Below are 19,335 nucleotides of genomic sequence, written 5' to 3'. Positions count from 1 at the left end.
AAAAACATTGGATATAATGAGACTAATCATTTGACTCAAACAGGTTTCAGTGTAAAAACTTAATTAGGTTTCTTACTTGATGTAGTTTTGTTTGCATTTCACCCCAAAGAACACTGGTTTAAAGGAATAGTTCACCCTAAAATTACCCTGATGTCATTCAAAACTTGTACAGTATGTCTTTCCTCTGTAGAACTCAGAAGTAGAATTTTTTTGCAATCTTCAATCATCTCTTTAGCTTCAACGACAACTTGTTTTCAACCATGTTTTCAAGCTCAAAACAGGAAAAAACTTTTGTTTTCCACAGAAAATGTACAAGCATGTTTTTTTATTTTTTATTTTTATTTAACCCTTATTTAACCAGGGAAATCCTTTGAGAACAAGTCTCTTTTACGAAGGAGCCCTGGCCAAGAAGGCTGCAATAAAAGTTTCACATAAAATACAAAATATACAATAAACATGCAAAACATAATACATTAACAATACAATTAAACAGCCACGCTTAAAAAAAAAAAAAATGAATACAATGGCCTTACAACAGTTAGAGATTCAATGTAACAAATTACAATACAATAGACTTATCATAATTTTGTGCCCATTGTGCCTGCTTCCCGATACTTTACTAGCCTCTTAAAGTGACCAAAGGAGACCAAGTTATCAAGTTTTAAGTCATCTGTAATAGGTTCCACGCTGATGGAGCAGAAATTCTAAATGCTTGCTTCCCTAGCTCTGTTCGAGCCCTAGGCACAATCATGTGGAGGTTATCATTAGACCGCAGAGAGTGAATGCTGGGCTTGAAGGACATAAGCCTACATAAATAAGGGGGCAATGTCCCAATAATGGATTTATATATAAACAATCGCCACCGGGTTAGCCTGCGCTGAGCAAGGGAGGGCCACTGGACCAGATCATACAGAGTGCAACAATGTGTAAAGGGTTTGCACCCTGTAATGAATCTCAGTGCGGCATGATAAACTGAATCCAGTGGGTGCAAATATTTATTTGGGGCGCGCATATATAAAAAATCACCATAATCCATAAGAGACGGAAAGGTAGCCTCGACCAATTTCTTCCTTGTTACAAGATAAAAGCAGGCCCTATTCCTAAAATAGAACCCAAGCTTTAACCTTAGTTTCCGGGCTAAATTTTGGATATGAGCCTTAAAAGTCAAATGTTCATCAAGTAAAAGCCCTAAGTACTTATACTCTGCCACACACTCTATTAGATTTCCCTGCAGGGTTACAATGTTTGTAGGGATAGCTGTGGAGTTCCTATTATTTGAGAACAAGACCGTCTTTGTTTTATTTGCATTCAACACAAGCTTCGAGTCAAAAAGCCAAGATTGTACAACATCAAAGGCATCCTGCAGGTACTGAAAAGTCTGGTGAAGGGTTTCTCCACAACTGTAAATAATTGTGTCGTCAGCATAAAAATGAAACAGAGCATTATGGACATTTGAACCAAGATCATTAACATAAATGGTAAATAAAAGTGGGCCCAGCACCGAACCCTGAGGAACCCCTGATACAACTTGTAAGAAACCTGAAGAAATACCGTCAAAAGTGACGCACTGATTCCTATCTGAGAGATAATTTTAAACCAGCCAACTGCCTTCTCAGAAAGCCCAATGTTGAGCTGTCTCTGTTTTAAAATACAATGGTTCACCATATCAAAAGCTTTAGAAAGATCGATGAAAAGAGCCGCACACATCTTTTTGCTGTCCAGTGCCTCAATGATGTCATTCACCACCTTCAATGAAGCAGAGATGGTACTATGTTCCTTTCGGAAACCCGATTGAAACTCTGATAGGATATTATTAACACTCAGGAATTCTTTCAGTTGTTCACTTACTAGTCGCTCTAAGACCTTTGACAACACAGACAAGTTGGAGATAGGCCTATAGTTGTTTAGCAATGTAGGATCTCCTCCCTTTAACAAGGGGAGGACATAAGCAGATTTCCAAATTGATGGCATTACATTCTGAACCAAGGACAAATTAAAAATATACGTGAGCGGTTTAGCAATAAAATCTGCAGCAATTTGTAAAAAATATGGCTCTAAACAATCTGAGCCGGCAGGCTTTTTGATGTCCAATGACATTAGGGCTTTATGCACATCATCGATTGAAAACGTGGCAAAGGTAAAAGAAAAAGGCTGGCCAACACAACATCTTCCCGCAGCATTACCATCAGAAGTGGAGGTTTTTGTAGATAGAGATTGGTCAAACAAAGAACCAGATGCAACAAAATGTTCATTAAAGCATTCTAGCATTGCCGATCTTTCCGAGATAATAATATCGTCCCTAATGATATGGGGAGGCAGTTCATTATGAGATTTAGTTAACGAAATTGACTGGATAGACTTCCAAAAAGTCTTAGGGTTATTTAGATTGTCTGTAGTGGCCGCTAGTTAGTATTCAGATTTAGCATGACGGACAGCTGCTGTAAACTGGTTTCGTAGTCATCTAAAATTAATCCTCTCGGCCTCCACCCCAGAATTTCTAGCCTTTGCCCAAGCCACATCCCTCTCATTAAGAAGTTTGCTAAGCTCCGTCGAAAACCAAGGGTTATCTCGTCCCTTGACTCTAAACTTACGCAAAGGAGCATGTTTATTAATAAGTTGCAAAAATCCATCATGAAAGTATTTCCAGGCTATTTCAACATCATCAATAAGCCTAATGCGGTCCCAATTAAAATAAAATAAATCATGTAAAAAACCTTGCAAGGAGAAATGTTTCATATCACGTTTCTCAATGCATCGAGGCCTGGAGTTTGGAATTTTTGCATTTCTAACTGCAGCAATCGTACAATGATCACTAATGTCATTAACAAACACTCCAATTTCAGAAAATTTATGAGGTGGATTTGTCAATAGCAAATCAATTAGAGTAGATTTCTCTAGGTGTTTTGAATTTGGGCGAGTAGGAGACGCAATTAATTGTGTGAGATTTAATTCACTGCAAAGGCCCTTCATTCCGTCTGAAGCAGGTTTGAACCAGTCCCAGTTCATATCGCCTGCCAGGATAATCTCACTGTACTGCAGCTTTGATAAAAGCGGTGACAGCGTCAGAAGGGTATCAGCTGCAGCAGAAGGTGGTCTGTAGCATCCAACAACAGTAACAGTCATGCCTTTGTACACCTCAACATTTAGGGCCAGAAATTCAAGTTGTTTACTCACAGATATAGACAGAACTACATTGGCAGTGAACTTGCTCTTTACATATATAGCCACGCCCCCAGCCTTACGAGGCCGGTCGGTTCTAAAGACATTGTATCCACTGATAAGATGTCTTTATCTGTGACTGATTTAGAGAGCCAAGTTTCTGAAAGAATTATAATATCTGCATCGGTGGATTTTGCCCAAATACGTAAAGAATCAATCTTAGGAAGCATACTTCGCATATTCAAATGAATAATACCCAACCCAGACCTATGTTTAAAATCAGCCGGAGTATTGCAGATTTTAGAGTCAATATCAACTGGGCCAGGATTTGGCTGCACATCACCACAAATAATTAACAGCATAATAATCAAGCATCTCTGTTTCATAGTTGGACCAAGGCTCACAGCATTTTTTGTATGTAGTGAATTAAAAAACAACATAAGATCATTGTCAGATAAAACTGTGAAGCTTTTCAAAACAGCAAGGCATAGAGAATGGAGAAGGGATTCAGAAGGAACACTATAAAGGGGCTGTAGTTTTTGTAATTTTTGCACAAGTAGCTCTGGCCTGGAGCAAGTCATACTGGGAACAATTGAGGGACCCCACATCTTCACTAGAGAGGTGTCATCGGGTACATTCATATGCCCGTGTCCCCAGAGCAAGACAAGGCTCAGTAGAAAAGTGTCATTTTTCGGCACTGTAGAGTTGCAGCTTAAATAGAAGAGCAATTTGCTTGGCAGATGATTGCATGTGCAGGCAGAGAGAAGGCTGGAGAATTTGGTAGTTCAGTGATCAAGCACAGGTGCAGGCAAAAAGGAAGTCTTACCAGACGAAACCAGGTGAAGCAACAATAAGCATTCCATAGTTTACCAGTAGGTCCATGCAGAAAGCCTGTGGAAGACCATGCGGCAGGAGGTCATGGGCAGCAGCAACAGCAAGAAGATGCAAGCCAAACAGCAAAAGCAGCATGCAGTGAGAGTTAATTGATTAGCCAGATCAGCGCAAGCAAGCAGCAGCAGCAAACAATTCCAGCAAAACTTGGCAGCTGAGATGGTCGGACTCAGCAAACGTTAAATGTTAGACAAACATTTAACAAACAAACACTGCTACACATGTGTGGCCATCTTGGATTCAAAGCAACAAGCATACTTGTTAGGAACAACATAAAGGAACTTCTATCAGGAAGACTTGCAGACTTGAGTGAAATTTAAGATGACATTTATTTGATGAATATAAAACAGAAAAGTAATGTCTCTCTTTGGTGTAGGCCCCGTCCGAAGAAGTTGTACTCGTAACCGTCATATCCTGCCGGATAGGAGGCAGGGGCGAGGAGCCTACCCCCGCGCAGGACAGGACTCAACCTGTGGTTGTGGGGTGGTGGAGGTTGCTGTGTTAGCACACTGAAACAGCAATGTGATAGATTGTGAGCAGACTTATAAAGCAAGGGCTTACATGTGATTGGCTGGGAATTGATGTACAGCTGCTAGTCTTCCCGTCAAAACTACGCTGCACTTACATTTCCATAATTGGGTGAACCATTTTCTTAAATACACTTGTTTAGATTGAAATAAGCATCTCTTGCATTACAGCTGTGTGAGTTATAAGACTATATTCAGGCAACATTTAGTAAATTATATAAATAATGCATTGTGGATTCATTGAATACAGTACATTTTTATCTTTTTTAGTTTAATGAAAGCATAGTGTATTAAATGAATTCATTTCCCTCTGTGTTCATTGCAAATTATGTGGTTTCGCCCTGTGCTCATAGAGAGGCCTTGTGATTTTCATTTATTTTTTTATATAATGCCCTAGTTCTGTCTGTCTTGTCAGCTGCTGGGTCTCTTCTCTGTTTTGTCAATACAGTGTGCTCTAAAAAAGAGACATGACCTTATTGTCGCTCTCTTTTGTGTTTAGTTTTGCACCTATTTCAATAGGACACAAGAAGCCTTCTGCCTTTAGGACAAAATGTGCAAGTCTTGCACATGCACTCACACTGTCTGACAGCCCATCTCACACACTCCTTTTATCACTGTATGTAACTCCCCAACATCCCTTTCTTGTCTTATTAGTGTAAAGCTTAAATGTGTCAACCTCTGTCATTGAGTTTTTCTCCCTCTTTCAGTACTGGTTAGGGTTAGTTGTTTAGGTTAGCTGACTATTTTATTTAATTAATTGGCCCATATTAAAGTTTATTGTCATTGGTAATGTCATGGTCAGTAAACAGAAGTAGCAGATTTTGAATAAAATATATTTTAAATAATTGTTCATTTAATTTCAGCAATTTTATTTATGATTAGTGATGATATTTACTCTCACTGAGCACTTAATTACAAACATGGTCCTAATAAAGTGCCCGACATGGTCTTCTGCTTTTATAGTTCATACGCCACAAGGTTCGATGTGGTGTGCATTCTGAGATGCTATTCTGCTCACTACAATTGTACAGAGTTACCGTTCTGTCAGCTCAAACCAGTCTGTCCATTCTCCATTGACCTCTCTCATCAACAAGGTGTTTCCGTTCACAGAACTGCTGCTCACTGGATGTTTTTGGTTTGGCACCATTCGAAGTAAACTCTAGAGACTGTTGTGCTGGAAAATCCCAGGAGATCAACAGTTACAGAATTACTCAGACCAGCCTGACTGGTACCAACAATAATACCAAGGGCCAAATCAATGATATCACATTTTTCTCTATCTACTATAGAGATATCTACTGCTCTGTACCACCAGCACACAACTATGCCTGGTCACTTTGTGTAGGTCAGCAGCAATAAAACCACACCAGCAGTATTTTAGCAAAGCTCATATATTTAAACACAACCTTGACAGGTATCCACCCATTTCTGCTTCACTTTTCTGGGAAATCAGGTCTATCATGTCTCTGAATGCAGCATATCTTGAACTAAGACATGCTGTCAGGTTGCTTTCCTTCCTCTTCAACATTTTTTATTTTTTACTCATCTGATCTTCATACTCCCTCCTAATCTCATAATTTTGTTAATTTATTAAAAGGGACAATTTCGTTTGCTCACTCTTTTTGTTTCTAATCTGTATGAGTTTCTTCTGTGGAACAGGAAAAGAGTTCGACAAAACATTATCTTCTGTCACCATTCACATTTACTGCATCTATTTTACATCCAATTATTTATTTATTTTCCATAGAATGCATTTTTTGGGTGAAGGATTACATTAATAATTCCAATGGCTGGTACATAAAGTCTGTTTTGTAATATAACTCTGTAAGTAAATGATTGCAGGTGAGGACGTTTAAACAAAGACAGTCTTGCTAGAGTCGGCAATAGCCCCTTGCTGAGATGGGTCATGGCCCCTCAAACCAAAAATATGCCTGCATTTAAGGCTGGCAAGAGATTTAAGCACTAGAGGAATATCCCATAATGCAAGATTACGACTGTAATCTGCCTAAATCCTGAAGTGAAGAAATAGAAAATTATCTATTACACAGTACAATGAGGGGACTAAATAGATAAACATCTTAAAACCTGCTCAATGGATGGTAAAAGAACATAGAAAGCGATTTTGTAGCCAGTGGTTCTCTTTTATCTATGATGAAAGACTCTTCACTTCTGAGAGCAAATCTCTCATTTTGTTGCATTTAAAAGCCAAGCGATTTGGCTGTGAGATGTAGGATTAGACTTGTTTAAGGAAAGCCCTTTGGGAAGGTTTCTGGAAGTGAGAATCTGGATTCCATTGATCCAGTTGTAAAAAGATGTATTTACAAGACTGACATTGGGACCCCTCCCAATGTTTCTTCTCTCCTCTTCCCTCTCTTGCACACTTTGCCCTTCTATGAGCATGCTGAATAAGTGCTATTGTGTGAAGTACACTCCTGCCCCTAGGCAGACCACCCACCCCCGACCCCCCCCACCGCCCTGCCCATACAGGGCCATGCTGTCCCTCTTTCATTTGGCCCAGACTGCCAGAGAGAGGACGACTGCCTCGGTTTCTGTGGGACAGTTGTCGCTGTCATCCCTGTAGTCCTGACCTTCTTCCTCCACACCACTATCATCTTCCTCTACAAAGGAGATGCAGGCTCTTCCAGAACCCTGGGACCCGGCTGTTGGCACTAAGTGCCCAGCATGGGGCGAGTTAGCCAATCACAGAGTGAAGCCGAAGGAACGTAAGCACCAGGAGTTGTTGGCGTTGGCTCTGGGAGTGAATCTGGGCAGAAAGGGCACTCTGCTATGGAAGCCTTTCAAAATCTTGGCTTGTTCACAGATTTCCCCATCACTGCTGAGCAGACGCACCACAATCAAGGATGGACAGGAGAAACACTGCAACTACGAAAAGATCCACAACTTTAAGGTGGGTAATGTTGATGTCATGTCAATTGGCATAATTATTCATTTCAGACATGTAAATACCGTTTGCGTCTTAATTAAACTTGTAATTCTGCGGTTAAAGAAATGTTCGATAAAAGTTCAGTCGAAGGTTTTTGTAGCATAATGTTGATTACCACAGAAAATTATTCCGACTTGACCCTCATTTAAGCAGAGATCACAGTTATACATTAGGAAGGCAATAACAATGGAAGTGCATGAGGCCAGTCCATAAACATTACAATGCACACTGTTTTAAAAGTAGAGCCACAATATGTAAACATTATACATGTTAACATGGTTTAACTGTAATAAAATCGCTTACAGGGTTACCAGCATTGCGTCGTCATGGCAACAATGTTGCAATATTGGATATAAATTTACCCTGATGTTAGTAATCAATTTCATCACACTAAAATCATGTTAACATGTATTATGTTTATGTCCTGTGACTATACTTTTGAAACAATGTTTATTAAAATGTTTATGGACTGGCCCCATTCACTTCTATTATAAGCACCTTTATTGTTACTGTGTTTTTTGCTTCTGTTAGTTTAATAAATGAGAGAAAAGTTGACAACAATTTAGTTGTTGGTCTAGAGTCTAGAGTCGTTCCTTCTTTTGTCATGTGACAGCCGTATATGCTATACACAAACGACTAGGACCAGATGACTCGAGAGGTGAACTAATCATTTCTGTTATATGCTTTATAAAAAAAATTCTTATTGGGACTATAATCAGTGTTTGCATAAGTAGACGTGTTGGGGGGAATTGGCTATTGAAATGTAACATTGTAATTTAATTCTGCTCAAATGAATGACATGACTTGAAAAAAGTTTTGTTCACTTTGCTGAAGGAGACTCAAAGATTCAAGTCAGTAAAATTATCCGATCTACCCATCACTATAGTTTAGTAACTATGATATTGTTAGCACAGCATTTGCTCAACAAAGTGAGCAATCGGTTTCATGTGTAATATCTGTTTGTCCTCATCATTATCTCAGACTCCACTCTTCACCATAATGGTACCCCCAAAACTTCAACATAACAGAAACTCTTCTAAATTTCAACATTACAAAATATTAAACACTATCAGTTATCCCCCTTTTTATTCATCTTGCACAAAAACACATAAAATAACACTTTTAATTTTAACATTTACGCTCCCTATCATGCCCCATACAAAGCATGCTGGGAAATTGAAATCCCTTGCCCAGTTTCATCAATGCTATATTAACACCACAAAAAGTTATTATGTAGTTCAATTTACAAATTTAAGTGTATAGAACACAATGAAAACAAGTTGTGACAACATTTTCTAGAATTGTGTTGCTTTAGTTTGGCACCTCTACAAATATTTGTTTGTGTGCATTCTTAGTACTGGTATATAGAGGTGAATTAAATTAGTGATTAAGTATTTTGGTTGTCATCATCAACAAAGCTGCACATGGATCCATGTTGGCACTATAAATGTTGTCAAATAAATGAATAATTTCAGTTCAGAGGAACGAGGATGTGAATAACTCGGAGTAGAATCTCAGAGTTTGCGTAATTACAATAATTCCATGACCTAAACCCACAGCTACACTAATGGCTTCCTGGATTTGAAATGGGACAAAATATGCTGTTTTTATCAGTTAATTTTATTGTAGTATGATGCATTGTTCAACAGTCTTATGTTTATTTGCTGACAGTATTTGTAAAGGCTTGGTACAAATTCTGTGATTGGCATAGCAATAAGCCTGTGTCTATCCTATGAGCCTAATTGCCTAGGCTTTTAATCAATTAACAGCAGTATTGATTGATAGGATTGATTGTCCAGGGCAATAACCTCTCACTGCTGAGCTGCTGAATGGATTCTCCCATTTCATGCCTTCAGCTTTTGAAAAATGATTGAGGCTGAGAATGAACACATATCCTTATCTGAATTACTTTTGTCCTTTTCAAACCCTGAAATAGCAAAAGAAATAGGAAAAATAAAGCATTCATCTCATTTTAATGTGTCACCGCGAAGCAGGCTCCAAAATAAGCACTTGCAATGTGGCAAATGCAAGTAAAAATTGGCTTTGGTGTATACAAATGTGTAGTAACTTTGCACTACACAGTAATAATTGGCTAGTAACATTTTTTAGGAGCTACTATCAGATTGTAAGAATGAAAATTTGACCCTTATTGATTTAAGTGCCCTGAGTGATTTAAAAAGCACCTATATTAAAGGAAACATCATTGGCTGGGGGAAAAAATATCTTAATAGTAATTTGGACAAAAACATATATTTCAATTAAAATAATGCAAAATGCAATTTCATGGCTGTTTAATAAATGGTAGGTACTTGCCCCCCACCACTGGCAGCTGTGTTCATTTAGGTGTAAATTTTGAACCTTTGCTAGAATCTTCTTCATGAAGTCAGCTGCGGTCATAAGAGCAACATAGGTGTACATTTCAAACCTAGAATCTTTCTCATGAAGTCACCTGCAGTCATAACCTCTCATTATAATAGTTACATTTCAGCATTCATATGCCGAGGGTTTATTCTTGTGAAACCCTGCTCTGTGTGTTGCATCTTTTCTTTTGTACATCTTTGTGCTGTGTTTTGACACAAGGGCGTTTATGGGAACATGCTTTGCGTGTGATTTTCAGCAGCCATGGTAACAGATGCCAGGCATATTACTTTCTTCAGCAATTCTGTAAAATATTTCACAAGTATTATAATACAAAAAGCAGGGCTGTCTACACAGGGGGTCCACCCTACTTATACACTCTTTCATTGCCACCCTCTATTCTTAACTTACAGGCCTGATTATTTCTGTATCACTTTGGTTGATAATATATTTCTTTATCACTTTGGTTAGTTTTGTTGCTGAAGTGCTGCTTGCCATCAGACTGACCCCTCAGTGCTTGGTTAAAGGGATAGTCCACCCCAAAATTAAAACTCTCTCATCATTTACTAACCCTCATACCATCCCAGATGTGTATGACTTACTTTCATCTACAGAACACAAACTTAGATTTATAGAATAATATTTCCACTCTGTTGTTCCTTACAATGCAAGTGAATTGCTTTGAAGCTCCAAACGCACATAAAGGCAGCATAAAAGTAATCCATAAGACTCCAGTGGTTAAATCCATATATTCAAAAGCAATGTGATAGGTGTGGTTGAGAAACTGATCAATATTTAAGTCTTTTTTTAATATAAATCTCCACTTTTCACTTTTGATTTTGGCTATTCACATTCTTCTTGCATATCGCCACCGATTGGGCAGGGAGGATAATTTATAGTAAAAAAGGACTTAAAGCTGAAGGCTGTAACTTTTTCTGTGTTAAAATACTTTCTCTCATCCCAACTTAATATGCAAAGACTGTCACTGACTACCACCCATGGAGTTCGCGGGTTTGAATCCCAGGGTGTGCTGAGTGACTCCAGCCAGGTCTCCTATGCAACCAAATTTCCCCAGTTGCTAGGGAGGGTAGAGTCACATGGAGTAACCTCCTTGTGGCCGCTATAATGTGGTTCGCTCTAAGTGGGGCGCGCGGTGAGTTGTGCTTGGATGCCGCGGTGGATGGTGTGAAGCCACCATATAATAATAATAATAATAATTATTATTATTATTATTATACAACTATTATTTAATTAAATTATCATTAAAAAAAAAGATTTTCTAACCATATGAAGCTGAATTTGTTGACCACGATAGGACACCATTATTTAGATAAATAATAATAATGTTACATTTATGCAACCCCTTTCCAGAGTTCAAGAACACTTAACATTCACAGATTTAGCACAGTTTAAAGAAGAAGAATAAAGACGGAGCATGTTTCAGTTTCTTTGTTTTAAGGAGGAATACCCCTAATAAATAAATACTCTATGGAGCATTTCAAACTTTATGGAGCATTTTAACTTTTTCTGAATAAAGTCTTTACCAGATAATGAATCACTCATGTGGATATAAATGTTGTCAAATTTAAGAGACGGATAGACTCTGATGTTAAATCACTTCAGGTCTGGAATTTAATATCGTGCTCAGGTTTAGACTATAAATAATACTATAGAATCACGTATGAATCACGTATGAATCATGTGAGAAGTTATCTTAGTTAATGTTACACTTTATAAGCTCCAGATGTGCACAATTAACAGAGACCTCAAACGGAGTCGAGATTGCGGCCATTCGATCTGAAATCACAACGTGCATATTTTCATTCATAAAGTTTACACTTTAGAAATATTGGCTGCACAGATTCATACATTCGTTGTAATTTTTAATATGTTCATTGTTCAATGTCACTTTATGCTTGTGTTTCTTGGATTATCAGTCAAACGAGTATTTTTTATATTTTTTGGATGAATCCGTTATTTGTTTTTAAGTCATTATTCATGCCTTTCCGACTAGGGTATTCGGCTTCAGGCACATCCCTAGGCATGATGTGAGGAAATGATGAGTGAATTTTCTCTTTTGGTTGAACTAGCCCTTTACGATCTCAAGGTTTGACATGGACATCAGCTTAATTAACTAACAATTAAATGTATTCAATTTAATACAATTATTAAATAACTTAAAATAAAGTAGAATCATTTGTAATAGTTGTGAGAATTTTGCCCAATAACCTGGTAAAATGTGTAGAATAATAATGACAGTAAAGGATCTTAATGCATCACAGGAAATGTTTGTCCAGTCTAAGTAAGACATGCTCTGTTTGATGTCTTTATTCTACGAGATACTCCGGAAATGTTATCACTCGTATTCAGTTGAACTTTCACTGTAAGCTTTAGTTGGAAATTGATAAATGAATTAATCACTGGCCTTGTAGTGTCTGTGTGTATTTCCAATGTGTGTTTGTGAGTGCTTTGAATGTGTTTGACTCACAATGACTGCTTTCTCTTTGGTTTAGGTGCACACATTTAGAGGGCCACACTGGTGTGAATACTGTGCTAACTTCATGTGGGGTCTTATCGCCCAGGGCGTCCGTTGTGCAGGTAACCCTCCATCAGTCACAAACCCTCCCACACAAATGAACTGTCCATCAGAATTATGGCACCTGCCAAGAAGCATCCATAGAAAGAATTGCTCATGTTAAATTACAACCAAAGGCAGTTTTCTTCATAACATAACAATGTTTGATTAGCTGTTGAAATTCAACATGATGGCAACCTGAGGATAAATACTGAAAGCTAGACCTGGGACAATGAGTTAATAAACTAAATAATAAGCTAATGTGTGGGTAATTAGCATTCCTAAATGACACCTGGTCTAAACCAGTTTAGTGTTTTCTGTCGAGTGTTGACTATTCATAGTGCCGCATATTGTGTACACTATAAAGTATCGTGAGAGAGCCACACCTAGGTAAACCAGGACAGTCTTTTTGTATTATTGCAGAATGAAATCTGGCTGCACTCCAAACCACACACATAAACATACATAAACACATGCACAGATGCACTTACACAGTCGTCCAATCCCACCTCAGAACAGAATTGGGCTGTAGTGTACTGTATGACGAAATAGCACTTCTCTAAAGAACACTTCTTCCATTCTATAGAAGTTATTTAGATGTGACGCAGATTTTTTATGTAGATCATTCTCCTGCATTTTAAGTTCTTATGAATTTTACTATATTCACTCCAACATGGGACAGATGAGACAGGGTTCCCAAGTTCATGAACATCAGACATTTTTTAATTGTAATTTGTTGGCCTGGAAAAGTCATGGAAATAAATTAAATATATGGAAATAATGGAAATTTCTATAGTGAATATTGTAATTTGTAGGTACGTTTGGATCTAAAATATTTCTTTAAATTCCTCTTTGTGAGTGTGATAAATTTAAATTGATTCAAAATATTTTTTTAATTATTATTTTAAATATATGTTACTAATATATAGATATATATATACACACACAAACATACATACATACATACATTATGACCACTTGCCTTATATGTCCAAAACGGCATCGACCCACCAAGGTATGGACTCTACTAGACTGTGGTATCTGGCTCCAAGACATTAGCGCAGCAGATATTTAAAGTCCTGTAAGTTGCAGGGTGGAGCCGCCATGGATCAGACTTGTTGATCCAGCACATCCCATAGATGCTCAATCTGATTGAGAACTGGGGAATTTGGAGGCCAGGGCAACACCTTGAACTCTGTGCCTCAAACCATTCCCGAACAATGTGTGCAGTGTGGCAGGGCGCATTATCCTGCTGAAAGAGGCCACTGCCATCAGGGAATACCATTGCCATGAAGGGGTGGACCGGTCTGCAACGATGTTTAGGTACGTGGCACGTATCAAATTAACGTCCACATGAATGGACAGACCCAGGGTTCCCTAGCAGATCATTGCCCAGAGCATCACATTCCCTCCACCGGTTTGTCGTCTTTCTACAGTGCATCCTGGTGTCATCAATTCCCCAAGTCAACGACGCACACTTACACGGCCGTCCACGTGATGTAAAAGAAAACGGGACTCATTGGACCAGGCAACCTTCTTGCACTGCTCCAAGGTCCAGTTCCGACACTCGCTTGCCCATTGAAGGTGCTTTCAACGATGGACGGGTCATCATGGGCACTGTGACCGGTCCACGGCTAAGCTGCCCCATACACAGCAGGGTGCAATGTACTCTATTTTGTGGCACGTTCATCCCTTAACCATCATTCAAATTTTCTGTGACTTGTGCCACAGTAGACCTTCTGTCGGTTCAGACCAGATGGGATAGCTTTCGTTGCCCTCATGCATCGATGAGCCATGGGTGCCCAACACCCTGTCGCGGGTTTGTGGTTTGTCCCTCCTCGGACCACTGTCTGTAGGTATTCACCACTGCTGACTGGAGAGTGGTCATAATGTTTTGGATTGTCAGTATTCACTAATTAAGACCATTCACAGGTGAAGCGAATATTTTGATCATCTCCTAACAAGGGCACATGTCAAGGTCTGGGTAGATTAGATGGTAAGCGATCAATCAGTTCTCATAGTCAATGTGTTGAATGCAGGAGAAATGGTCAGGAGTAAAGACCTGAGCGACTTTTACAAGGGCCAAATTGTTATGGCCAGATGACTGGGTCAGAGCATCTCTGAAACAGCAATGCTTGTGAGGTGCTCCCGGTCAGCAGTGGTGATTACCTAATGACAGTGGTCCGAGGAAGGACAAACCGGCAACAGGGTGTTGGGTGCCCAAGGCTCATCGATGCTCGAGGGCAAAGATAGGTATCCCATTTGTCTACTGTGGCACAAGTCACAGAAAATGTAAATGATGGTTACGAGAGGAGTCACAAAATAAGAGTGCTTTGCACCCTCATTTTTCCAAACAAAGCCTTCCACTAGAAATGCATATGGCTTGTTTTGTACATCATAAAGCACTAAGAGCTCCTTTTTCCATTTTATCACTGACGGGGAAGCGCTGTCAGATTGTCTTTTATTTACTGACATAACAAACCTCTGGGTTTATCATAGGTCATACCCTATGAAAAGACATTGAATGTCAATGGGACCATGGCGCTGTGTCTGTTTGTGTAGTGTCCATCAGTGTAACGATGCCGGGCGGACACATTACTAGGGTTCCGCCCTTCACATCAGCGTTTATGTTGTAATGATGATAAATGCGTCAATCGCGATTAAGAAAATGAACACGTTAAGCGTTAAGTAATCACATGCATTAACGCATTATTTCTGACAGCTCTAATATATAATATATATATATATATATATATGTATATAAATTATTTATTTATTTAAGTATACCAGTAATCAAAAAGAAATGTATTGGTCAAAATGTGCAGGAAACCTGAACCCTGAAATATTTGTACTTAAGGTATTAATTAATGCAATATTTCTAGTCGGGGCGGAGCCATTTTTGTCTTAAATGTAAAACATTTATAAATGTTTTAAATATATATATATGTTATTGTAAAGGTATTTCAGAGGTTTTCATTCACATCTTCTGTCTGTCCATCAAATATAAGCTTTACTAATTCCTAAACCCTCTTCAATACAGGATGTTCATTTAGATGTGCAAAATGCACCTTTATTCCATAATTACAGGTTTGGTCAGAGCTCATGTTAACATAAAACTAGCACACAAACTCAATCCAGTCACAAGGCTTCACTGTTAGTTTTTACACTGTAAATGGTCTCATCCATTTACACCATTATTCAAGCCTTTTCTTTTCACACAGTGACCTCTCTTATTTCACACTGTCCCCCAGGCAAGCTGGTGTCAGACACATTAAGAATTAGTGCAGAGTTGAATGTGTCCACAGGCCCACATGGAGGAGTACAGTGTTTTTCTTTTTTCTCTTTTTCTTTTTTCTCTCCGTGGCCTAAAGACAGTAAAGGAGGAGTTCAGGCAGCAGTAAAATTAAGTGTGTGATTAATGGGATTGCTGTAGATTAGGAACAGTGGGACAGAATGTGTATGCCACTGGAGACAGGGGGAGACAGACAGACAGAGACAAACAGACCACCCTAGTTAACATTCTACTGCACACACCCATAGCTCCTGTATCAGCCAGAGTTAGGGAACCAGGTCAACTGAAATCTCATGATTAGGCTAACATTGGGTCTGCACACTTCAGAAATCTGTGTTATGGGTTTAAATATGGTAAAATTAGTTAACTGTTAAGTGTGTATTTTTTCTTGTTAAAATCCTTAAATACCTAAAATATGATTTGAAAATTCATCCTTTTCCAGCTTAATGTGAAGAAACAACCATGTATGCCATTGGTAGGTTGATCCCAAAATGCATTTATTAAAGTATTTTCTGAAGGAAATGTGATCTGGGGTTGCCTGTGCAAAAGTCAGAGCAAGGGTCTTTTGGGGGGTTGCTTTGATATTTTGGTCCTTAAATATTGCTGAGATCCCTCCTTCAATGTAAGTCAATGGGGATTTTATGCAAAAATCATAAGTGTGATCTCTTTGAAAGGTACTAGCACACCTTTCCTCAACAAGCTGCATGATTTCAGGTTGTCATGTCTGTATTATAACAGTGACAAGTTATGTGCCATAGTTTAATACGTAGGGTTAAGTGTTGGTTCAAATCAAGCACCACTAATAAGGAAAAACAAATATACAAACTTGCAAGTTATGGGGAATGTATAGAATGATGTGCGTTCAATTTCTGTGTAAATCTGCAGAGCTTTCAGAGATTCCTTGTGGGCCAAGTTATAACTTTAATTAATAAAACGTGTGAAAACACATATGGGCACCAAGACTTTGAGGTCAAGAGCAGCAACATTGTTTCAGTTCACAACTGACAAACACCCAGAGTCACTCAAGGTTATGCTCTTAGATTGACAGAGCCAGGAGAACACACCAGGATGTGATAGATATTCTGACACTTTATGACACTCATTGGAGACAATAGAGTCCTGCTCTGTTGACATTTTGACCTGTTACTCTTACAGACTGTGGACTGAACGTGCACAAGCAGTGCTCTAAATTGGTGCCGAGCGACTGTCAGCCAGACTTGCGCCGGATCAAGAAGGTCTTCAGCTGCGATCTCACCACTCTGGTCAAAGCCCACAACACACCACGGCCAATGGTTCTGGATATGTGTATCAAAGAGATCGAGCACAGAGGTTCAGATCACTTCTGAAATGCAGTACTATAAATGCGATTGGTGATTTGTGTGTTTCAGAATAAACAGGAGATCCCAGGCTCAGACCTTCTCTACTCCACCTGTGGCCTTCAGCAAAGCACTTAATCACTGTCTGTGGGCACCCCATAGCTGCCCTGTGCTCTGACCCCTTCCCCTGTCATATATCAAAATGTGCAAGAAGAAGAATTCTTATAAACCTTTGCAAACTAAAAACAACAGGGAGACAACCTAACATTCTTTGCATTTTTACTTGGAATTGCATGTTGAGTCAGTAGATTTTTATGCACTGTTATAATCGAGCTAAAGCATTCCAAAACAGTCACTTACGAGGTTCCATTTCAGTTAGCATGCTCCCTTAAAAAGCAGCTCCCTGTGCAGGGAGTAGAAAGCAAGACAGCTCACCCGCAGTATACTCTTTTGGATTTTATGCCAAATTGTTTACGGCTAAGTCCAAGTAAATATGTCTTACTGCTGCTTCTTTCAGGGTTAAAATCAGAGGGTCTCTACAGAGTGTCTGGCTTCGCAGAACACATAGAAGACGTCAGGCTGGCCTTTGATAGAGGTGTGTATTAGAATAAGTGTAGGACCTTCACATTATTGCTGCATAAAACATGAAGAACTCTGGGTAATATCCACCATAGACCCCAGTATTTAGATTAATGCTCTGTCAATATGGCTTTTCAATGACGTTTAAGTTTGGTCTCCCCATTCAGTTACATCCTTGAATGAACTCACAATAATCACTCACGTAACCTTAATTTTCCATCAACATTCAACCTGGGTGGAAAAACCCAAGCTTTTCCAGTCAAAACAAGCAATGCATCTTAGTAAAGTGATTCATCTATTATTCATAAAACATATCAAATTCTGTGCAGATGGTGAGAAGGCAGACATCAGTGCCAATTTATACCCAGACATCAACATCATTGCTGGAGCTCTGAAGCTTTACCTGCGGGACCTGCCCATTCCAGTCATCACATATGACGTTTACTCCAAATTCATACAAGCAGCCAGTAAGAGACTTAAAAGTATATTCAATTATAAATATCCTGGAATCTGCTCTTGTAATCTATGTTTGAATGGCCCTTAATAGATGTAGACCAATATATTGGTTTTATCAATTAATCGGTGCCAGTAGAACTATCGGTTACCTGCAAAAATCCATGCCGATATTTTAATTTTATTTATTTTTTTAAATGACCTCCGTGTTCCTCTGTGGCCAGCACTGGTGGATTCAATGTTTAGAACGGCTACAGTATAAAAAGCACGCTTTAGAGTGGAAATAAAAACCTATTGACAGTATTCATTCATATTTTCATACCCTTCATCTGGTGGTTTATACAGTATTCTAAAAGCTTAATTTGGTAAATATAGAGCATTGTAATGGAGCTAAGTTTCTGTCCTTTCAAAATAAGAGTCCCTGGGGTATTTCGGGTTTGTTTATAGTAAAATGTCCCACATTGTTAACACGCAAACATTGTTTTATTTTTGCATAAAGTGTTAATGCAGCTTTTATGCATTAAGACATTCTGCGTTATGTTGTAACACTTTACAATAAGGTTCCATTACTTAACATTAACTAACAATGAACAATATTTTTTCAGCATTTAATAATTTTGGTTAATGTAAATTTCAGCATATAGTAATACATTTTTTAAATCAAAAGTTGTATTAGTTAACATTAGTTAATGCAATATAAACTAACAATGAACAATTGTATTACTAACTAACATGAGTAAATATTAATAAATGCTGTAAACAACATATTGTTAATTGTTAGTTCATGATACCTAATGGATTAACTAATGTTAACAAATGGAAAGTTATTGTATAGTGTTAGCCATTATGTTATCAGCCATGTGCTAAAACATATGGAGTATGTGGATTTGTGTCACTTAAAGCAGAAGTACCGGTATTGCATTTCTGTAAATTTACAGAATTTTTAGAACATATTGAGGTCATGCGCAATTTCTAAACAGTATGTTTTCCTGATCAGAAATAATTGACCCTGACTCTAGACTGGAGGCAGTTCATGATGGTCTCCTTCAGCTTCCCCCTGCCCACTTTGAGACCCTGCGTTACCTGATGACACACCTGAAGAGGTAAAATGACAATATTACATTTTCAGACACATTTTCTGGTCCCTTAGGTAGTGCTCCCACAGTTCTGGCTCTGTGCCACATTGAGCTGGTGGATGTTGAGGTTATTGTTGCATTTAAGAATTTTACTAAGCTTTAAAG

The 19,335-nt window shown here is 38.5% G+C and overlaps 1 protein-coding gene across 2 annotated transcripts in view; it reads left to right on the top strand.

Moving 5' to 3' along the window:
* Positions 1-19,335, top strand: part of LOC127655629 (beta-chimaerin-like) — a 78,474-nt gene that overhangs the window by 57,720 nt on the left and 1,419 nt on the right. For both annotated transcript variants that reach the window (XM_052143528.1, XM_052143529.1), the window contains exons 7-12: positions 7,399-7,485; positions 12,393-12,477; positions 16,902-17,075; positions 17,580-17,657; positions 17,971-18,108; positions 19,092-19,197. In XM_052143528.1, coding sequence (XP_051999488.1) covers positions 7,399-7,485; positions 12,393-12,477; positions 16,902-17,075; positions 17,580-17,657; positions 17,971-18,108; positions 19,092-19,197 — 668 coding nt within the window. The remainder of the gene's footprint in view (positions 1-7,398; positions 7,486-12,392; positions 12,478-16,901; positions 17,076-17,579; positions 17,658-17,970; positions 18,109-19,091; positions 19,198-19,335) is intronic.

The sequence above is a fragment of the Xyrauchen texanus genome, chromosome 15 (assembly GCF_025860055.1).
Source record: "Xyrauchen texanus isolate HMW12.3.18 chromosome 15, RBS_HiC_50CHRs, whole genome shotgun sequence".
NCBI lineage: Eukaryota > Metazoa > Chordata > Actinopteri > Cypriniformes > Catostomidae > Xyrauchen > Xyrauchen texanus.
This window is presented reverse-complemented; position numbering and strand designations above follow the sequence as displayed.